General features: G+C 45.9%; 1 protein-coding gene across 1 annotated transcript in view; it reads left to right on the forward strand.

Moving 5' to 3' along the window:
- Positions 1 to 8684, forward strand: part of LOC139274598 (NALCN channel auxiliary factor 1-like) — a 41926-nt gene extending 33242 nt beyond the window's left edge. The window contains exons 3-4 of the mRNA XM_070891277.1: positions 699 to 862; positions 8526 to 8684. Of these exons, the coding sequence (XP_070747378.1) occupies positions 699 to 862; positions 8526 to 8684 (323 nt within the window). The remainder of the gene's footprint in view (positions 1 to 698; positions 863 to 8525) is intronic.
- Positions 8685 to 8986: the final 302 nt, after the last annotated feature.

Raw genomic sequence — 8986 nt, forward strand, 5'->3', positions numbered from 1 at the left:
TGGGGGAGACGAGAACTAGAGGGCATGATCTTAGAATAAGGGGCCGCCCATTTAAAACAGAGATGATGAAAAATTTCTTCTCTCAGAGGGTTGTAAATCTGTGGAATTCACAACCTCAGAGAGCTGTGGAAGATGGGGCATTGAATAAATTTAAGACAGAAATAGACAGTTTCTTAAACGATAAGGGGTTATGGGGAGTGGGCAGGGAAGTGGAGCTGAGTCCATGATCAGATCAGCCATGATCTTATTGAATGGCAGAGCAGGCTCGAGGGCCATATGGCCTACTCCTGTTCCTATTTCTTAAGTTCTTATGTTCTAACAAAAGAGAGAGAACTCAAACAGGAGGAGGCCCAGTAAATCTGCCCCCACTGACACCCGTGGAAGAGAGGGTCGCTGCTTTGATGGGTTCTGCCTGGAGAAAAGCAACCACCACTGCACAAGCTGGGCCTACACTCGAGGGAGAGGGTAAGTCGTGCAAATTGCACAGTCTGGCTTTGCTAAATTTTAAGTATTGCGTGGGCTAGCTATGCTTCAGTTCATGGGGATGTCTCCATCAGCTACGCTTCAGTTGATGCAATGTGCTATCATTCATGGTGGTCCTTCACATGAGCCTGCTGCCTGCGCTGTGTGAGCCTACTCATGCCACCCTGCTCCCTCCTCTGCTGCTAACTATTTGTCTGTTCTGTTATATTTTGCAGGACTTGATGCCACCCCTGACGCGGCTGAAGCTGATGCAGAAGAAGATTTGGATCCGGTCGAGCCTAAAGAGAATATCTTTCAATCCGACCTTCCACATCAAGAGAATGGGGGTGACGGGGAGGGGGAGGATGAAGCCCCCACTCTTGTACTCACTCTGGAGGAGGTACTGATGCCATCTATTAAGTTGCCAGCCCCTTTCCTGAGTGGTGTGAGTGTTGGGACATTTCATGGTTTCACAGTGCCTGAGGCTGCGGGTCCCAGTGGGGTGCAGTGAGCCTCAATCAGGGCCCCACCGTCCGAGGCTGCAGGTCCCAGTGGGGTGCAGTGAGCCTCAACCACGACCCCACGGTCCGAGGCTGCGGGTCTCAGTGGGGTGCAGCATGCCACACCCAGGGTGTGAAGCAGAAGGAGAGTTCGACAGCACTCTCCTGAGATGCAGGATGTGGTTCAGATGATGGCAATGAGTGCGGAGAGCATTGATCTTACGCGATCACTCCTGGACACCATCAGTGAGGTGGGTGATTAGGTATCGGGACTGTCGGGAGAAGTAGCAACACTCTCGCAAGAAATGGGAATACTGTCCGGGCCCATTAGGGATGGAATGTCGCAGGTAGCTGATACACTGTCGGTGAACATGAGGGATGGAATGTCGCAGGTAGCTGATACACTGTCGGTGCACATGAGGGAGGTAATGTTGCAGGTAGTTGAGACGCTATCAGAGCACATGAGGGAGGTAATGTCGGAGGTAGTTGAGATGCTGTCGAGGCACATGAGGGAGGGAATGTCAGAGTTAACTGCTGCAATAAGGAAATCAACAGCCACTCCCACTTCATTCCCCAGACCAGCCTCTGAAGAGGCCCAAGCTGGACCATCCACATTACCGCCTGCCCAGGCCCCCCATCAAGAAGTGTGCTTTACCAGAGATGCTCAAAAGAATAAGCTTGGTCCCAACCCGAGAAACGCTGCGCCACCGCCTGCGGGCAGGGGTGAAGTCACCAAGACCAATCGCAGCGGTAGGTCTTAGGATAAAGTGGAGGAGAGATGGGTGCAGCCTTTGTTTGTTGCTGTTGTTGTAATTATTATTGTTGTTACTGTTGTAACTGTTCTCAAGTTAAAAGTTTTTTGTAAGTGATGTAAATTTACAAGTTTAAAAGTTTGTAAGTAATCTTAAAGTCTGTAATTGATCTTAAAGTTTGTAAGTGATCTTAACTGAATAGTTTAAAGTTTGATGCAAGAATATTTTTATTAAAGTGAAGTTAAGTACAAACAAGTGTTAAAATTTTGAATAAAATATATTTTAAATTATAAATGAATTATTTCCATTATTTGTTACATTATTAACACAACTTTTTGAACTAAAGAAGAATCATTTACATTATTTATACCATTATTAACACAACACAACATTACGGAACAGGTCCAAGCAGTAAACATGGTCCATTTGGAATAGTTGTCGCTGAGCCTTCAGGCAACAAAGTGTTCATGGATGAACTGCTGGCGCAAGGCGCGAGCAATCGTTAAAGGGACACGGCGGTCCCCCCTCCTCCACCGTCATACTTCGGGTTCAGGTAATTGCATGGTTTCTTCATCCTCCTCCTCCTCCTCATCATCTGCATCTTCCTCCTTATCATCAGCCACTCTGACCTCAGGTGGGTCTTCTACTATCAGCTGCTGTTGCCTCATAATGGCTAAGTTGTGCAGCAGGCAGCAGACAATAGTGAACTGACCGATAATCTCAGGGGAGTATTGCAAGAAGGCTCCAGAATGGTCCAGGCATCGGAAACACTGCTTCAAGATGCCAATGGTCCTTTCTATTATGCTGTGCGACGCAATGCGCGACATGTTGTATTCCCGCTCAGTTTCCATCCGGGTTACGCATAGGGACGTCATGACCCAGGTGGCGAGGCCGTAACCTTTGTCCCGCAGCAGCCAGCTCTGCCCTTCGGGCTGCTGCTGGAACATGGCAGATATGGTGCTCTCGCGTAGAATGAAAGCATCATGGGTGCTCCCAGGGTATCTCGCATCAACTGCCATGATGCATTGCATGTCATCACAGACGAGCTGCACATTCATAGAGTGGAAGCCTTTTCTGTTCCTGTACATCTCGAAATCCTTCAAAGGTGCTTGCAAGGCGATGTGGGTACAATCAATGCAGCCCTGTACCTTTGAGAAGCCAGCAATCCTAGAGAAGTCGACAGCCCTGTCACGCATTGCTTGGGTGGTCATGGGGACCTTTATGTAGTCATTCCTCAGGGCATATAGTGCAGCAGTCACCTGCCAAATGCAGATATGTGTTGCATTTTGAGAAATGGTGCACACATCCCCAGTTGTGGCCTGGAATGATCCAGATGCATAAAATGAAAGTGAAGCTGTAACCTTTACTTCAACTGACAAAGCAGTCCTCCTGACACTTGTAGGGTGCAGGTCTGCTTTTATTAACTCACAGATCTCGGTTACAACTTCTTTGCAGAAACGCAGCCTTCTCACACAGTGTGCCTCAATCAGGTGTAGGTATGAATACCTGTCTCGATATACTCGATGTGGGTAAGGCCTTCTGCTCATCATCCTACATGCTCTGAGGTTCCTCAGGTGATGCTGTCAAATCAATCTTCTCCACAGCATCATCATGCAGAAGGCTTGCACAAGGTATGGCATTGTCAATATTGCCCCCATAATTAAATTGCAACAACCTCAAAACAGCAGGACGAAGCACTCACACCTCTTCTTTCTTCTGTATGGACCACACCTTGGTCTGCGCATGTGCAATAGGCTTGCTTACAATGGCAAACTAGGCATTTAATGAAGAAATTTGGGGCAACAAAATGTAATGCAATTCTTGAATTTTTGATGTTTTTCAAAGTACCATCTCAGCACCGAACGTCCCCTCACTGGGCTCGAAATCAGAGCGTCGGCCAGCAAAATCGCTCCCTCGCCCGGACACAGAGGCTCGGGGCTCGGCTTCCACCTCCCCCCACTTCCCCCCCTCCCCCCGGGCTTCTTTTGAAGCTGCAGAGGTGGACAGTATTGAGGCTGAAAACAGAGCTTTTAGAAATTGATAATTTATAGCCTAAGCTTTCTCATCTCTTATATAAGAAAAATAAGTGGCTGGCAGTTCAGTTCATCTTCCACTCTTTCCCCCCCCCCCCGCGCCCCCAGGCTTCTTTAAAAGCCGAGCCCCGAGCCTCTGTGTCTGGCCAAGGGACCAATTCTGCCGGCAGACGTTCTGACCTTCGCGTCCAGTGAGGAGACGTTCGGTTGTGGGGTGGTACTTTGAAAAATATCAAAAATTCAAAAATTGCATTAGACTTCCAATTTCTCCCTTTTGACTTTGAAAAAATTAACATTTATGATGCATATTCTCTGCCTTCTTCACTCCCTCCAAAACTTTGGCTAACAACAGTGGCATCTTTCTGTGCCGATTTTGTAATGTGCGCGGATTTTTCTTAAGTGCCCAGAAGGTTTTTTTGGGAGTGGTCACATACACCATCCTAGGAAAAATGTAAGTTGGCCAAACTTGCTTAAATCTCAAAAACTGGCACAGATATCAGGTTACGTCCCCATGACGCAAATAATTGTAGCCTAAAAAAATCGTACCTTTGGGGAAACTTGCAGATCGTTATTTATTCCAAAAAATACAGTGCACGCCAAAACAAAGCGCAGATAATTGGGGAAAATTAAACCCTTTGTATGGCCTTTCACCCGATCACTATATCTTCATATAAGAGGTGTGCAGCCAAAATTGTTTCAATAGAAGCTAGTGCTGGAATGCTCTTAGCTAAAAATCATAGAATCATAAAAATTTATGTGGAGATCCGAGTACTTTTTTTAATGCAATGATGGTTTCTGCCTCTACCACCCTTTCAGACAGTAAATTCCCAAGCCCCCACCATCCTCTGGATGTAAAAGGTTCTCCTCAACTCCCCTCTAATCCTTCGACCAATTATTTTAAATCTATGCCCCTGGTTATTGACGTCTTTACTAAAGGAAATAGGTCCTTCCTATTTCCCTCATAATTTTATACACCTCAATTAAGTCTCCCCTTTGCCTCCTCTGTTCCAAAGAAAACAATCCCAGCCTATCCAATCTTTCCTTATAGCTAAAGTTCTCCAGTCCAGGTAACATCCCTGTAAATCTCCTCTGTACTCTCTCTCATGCAATCACATCTTTCCTGTAACGTGGTGACGAGAACTCTAAGCAGTACTCCAGCTGTGGCCTAACCAGTGTTTATAAAGTTAAAGTATAACCTCCCCGCTTTTGGATTCTATGCCTTGGCTAATAAAGGAAAGTATCTTGTATGCCTTCTTAACCATCCTACTTGCCTGTTCTGCAACATTCAGGGATCTGTGGACATGCACTCCAAGGTTTCTCTGAACCTCTATATTTCTCAGGATCCTACCATTTATTGTGTATCCCCTTGCCTTGTTAGCCCTCCCTAAATGCATTACCTCACACTTCTCTGGAATAAATTCCATTTACCACTTTTCTGTCCACCTAACCAGTCCATTGATGTCTTCTTGCATTTTACAGCTTTCTTCCTCACTATCAACCACATGGTCAATTTTTGTATCATCTGCAAACTTCTTAATCATGTCCCCTACATTGAAGTCTAAATCATTAATATATACCACAAAATGCAAGGGGCCTAGTACTGAGCCTGCGGAACCCCACTGGAAACAGCCTTCCATTCACAAAAACACCCATCGACCATTACCCTATGCTTCCTACCATTGTGCCAATTTTGGATCCAACTTGCCACTTTCCCTTGGATCCCAGAGGTTTTTACTTTTCTGACCAGTCTGCCATGTGGGACCTTGTCAAAAGTCTTGCTCAAATCTATGTAGACTATATCAAATATGCTACCCTCGTTGACTTTCCGTGTAACCTCCTCAAAGAAATGCAATTCAGTTAGTCAGTCATGACCTTCACTTAACAAATCTGCTGACAGTCCTTGATTAATCTGTGCCTTTCTAAATGATGATTAACACTGTCCCTCAAAATAAATTGCCCATTAACAATTGAGACATTTAAAGGTGAGTCCAGAGTTCTAAAACAATAAGGTGATGTTGTATGTGAACCACTGGCTCAGATATTCAATAATTCCTGGTGGTTTGGACTGATCCCCATGAACTTGGAGGCAGGTTCATGTGAAATCTTTATTTAAGAAGTGAAATAAATCCGAGCCTGGGAATTACAGGTTCATAAGTTTAACGTTAGCTTCAGGAAAGTTGTTGCAAAGCATTATATAGGATATGATTTACGATCACTTGGAGAGGTTAGGGGTTATTTGGGAAACAACCCAACGTGGCTTTAGAATCGTGCTTCCTGCCTCACTGTTTGAAGAAGTAAGTCGTGGTTTCCCCAATCAGACCAGAGTTCCACAATGGGAATTAAAATTCGGTAGTTGGTGGCTGACTTGCAATATCAGTTTTACTCCTAAGTGGCAAGTCAAGCGAAGGTCCTAAATCTAGACATCAAATAGATAAAAAAAACATTACATATTTAAAATTAATTAAAATGGCATTTAATTAAATATTTAAAAGTAAATAAATAAATTTACATGTTTTAACGGGGCTAATAATAAATGTACCTTATTGCACAGGATTCTAATGTATAAATGAATGGAAAAATGTTTTATAATGTTTTTTTAAACTCTTACACTGGTAAAAGCAGGTAAGAATTTCATGGGCAAATAGCCCAACTCTTTGCCCATGGAGGCCCTTTTCCCCGGGTTGCATGCGACCTGTCAATAGAATTCTTGACTGATTGCAAGTTCCGGGTTTTAGCGCATGCCTGAATCCAGAACTTGCACGGCCCCTCGTGCGCACCTCGTACTCACCCGTATAGGCCGTAAATTATGGCCCCTTATCTCCTGCACATCTTGATTAGTAGCCTTCAGCAATGCAACAGTTTTTGGCCGCGAAATTCGGCTCCATAGCGCCCGTTATTTAGGTGCCCGGGATGTAGTTTTGGTTCCAAAATGGCGTTCACGGTGTGCATACATTCTTCAGATGCGGGTCGTGCTGGACGCCATCTTTGGTAGAGCGTTAGCGTGGGCGCAGGTAGCATGTGCCGGAAGTATTTGGTGGTAAAAACAGAGAGACAGACTATTATCTGAATGGTGACAGATTAGGAAAAGGGCAGGTGCAAAGAGACCTGGGTGTCATGGTACATCAGTCATTGAAGGTTGGCATGCAGGTACAGCAGGCGGTTAAGAAAGCAAATGGCATGTTGGCCTTCATAGCGAGGGGATTTGAGTGCAAGGGCAGGGAGGTGTTGCTACAATTGTACAGGGCCTTGGTGAGGCCACACCTGGAGTATTGTGTACAGTTTTGGTCTCCTAACCTGAGGAAGGACATTCTTGCTATTGAGGGAGTGCAGCGAAGGTTCACCAGACTGATTCCCGGGATGGCGGGACTGACCTATCAAGAAAGACTGGATCAACTGGGCTTGTATTCACTGGAGTTCAGAAGAATGAGAGGGGATCTCATGGAAACGTTTAAAATTCTGACGGGGTTAGACAGGTTAGATGCAGGAAGAATGTTCCCAATGTTGGGGAAGTCCAGAACCAGGGGACACAGTCTAAGGATAAGGGGGAAGCCATTTAGGACCGAGATGAGGAGGAATTTCTTCACCCAGAGAGTGGTGAACCTGTGGAATTCTCTACCACAGAAAGTTGTTGAGGCCAATTCACTAAATATATTCAAAAAGGAGTTAGATGAAGTCCTTACTACTAGGGGAATCAAGGGGTATGGTGAGAAAGCAGGAATGGGGTACTGAAGTTGCATGTTCAGCCATGAACTCATTGAATGGCGGTGCAGGCTAGAAGGGCCGAATGGCCTACTCCTGCACCTATTTTCTATGTTTCTATGTTTCTAATAGGCAGATCGTGAAGTTAATCAACACGGAGTGCTGATTTGATGCCAGCGCTGCTATTTTGGATCTCAACACTCCAGCTAATGCCCTCTCTTAAGCTTGACCGCTGAACGCACATTCATCACCGGGAAGGACCTCCCACCAATGCTATTTAAAGGGAACGTCACCTACTTGCAGGTTAATTTCTAGTGATTTCTACTGGCTATTGCTGAGTTTGTAGAAGTGTTTGGTGGTTTGTACAGTTATTTCAAGTTGATAAAGTCTACAGCAACTAGTGTGGCAAATGCTGAAGGACTTTGTCCTGACTTCAAGGATTCTGCACAGACCACTTGGTCCAAGACATGGATGCACTAGTAAGTATTCTGGTTGGCCTACAGCATGACAGGGAACATTAGCAGAGGTGACACGAGCAGGATAAGCTGCAGAAAAAGGGAGGAGGGGGGTAGAAAGGCGCGTAGCAGGATGCCATATCTGCCTAGGGTGTTCAGGAAGCAAAACTCCGACCTGAACCTCAGCAGGGAACAGTGTGTCAGATGTCACCAAGGATTCCTCACTGAAATCTGCCACCTGCTGCAGCCACAACTGCAACCTCAGAGCAGGGCGAGGACGGCTTTGCCAGTGGCTGTGAAGGTCACGGTGGCCATGAACATTTAGGCACCAGACTCCTTCCAGGCTGGAGCAGGAGATATTTGCAACATCTCTCAGTTTTCTGTCCACTGTTGCATAAGGGAGGTAACTGAGGCTCTGAATTCCAAGAGAGCTGAATGTATTTCCATCTCTCTGGCCAGAAAACAGCAGGCTGAAAGAGTACACGGCTTCGCAAAGATTTCAGGTTTCTCCATAGTGCAGGGTACCATTGACTGCATGCACATCACTTTGCAGATGCCACGTGTAAACTCGGAGATGCGGAGATGTATCACAAACAAAAGTTTTTCCATTCTCTCAATGTCCAGGTGGTTTGCGACCATACCCAGAGAATCATGCAGGTCAATGCCCATTATCCTGAAAGCATCATGATGCCTTCATTCTATGGCTGCCCACTGTCCCATCTACACTATAGCCACCATGACAAACCAGAGGGTGGAGACTGGGCAACAAAGGCTATCCGTTAACAATATGGCTCATGACTCCAGTGTGCAGTTCATGCACATGTGGCAAGCATTCTTCACACAATGAAACCCATGCTGCCACACAAAATATCATCAAGCAGACCATTGACCAGGCAGCTGAAGTAAAGCTTCTGTTGTCTGGACTGTTCTGGAGAAGCCCTGCCGTACTCGGCAGAGGGGGTGTCGTGATTTGTGGTAGACTGCTGCCTGCTGCACAGCCTTTGCCGCCAGCCATAAGGCAACCAACTGAGGAGCAGTAAGAGGAGGAGGAGGAAGAGGAAGGGAAGCGGCAGCCCAGAAAGCCC

Source organism: Pristiophorus japonicus, chromosome 10, assembly GCF_044704955.1.
Source record: "Pristiophorus japonicus isolate sPriJap1 chromosome 10, sPriJap1.hap1, whole genome shotgun sequence".
Classification (NCBI taxonomy): domain Eukaryota; kingdom Metazoa; phylum Chordata; class Chondrichthyes; family Pristiophoridae; genus Pristiophorus; species Pristiophorus japonicus.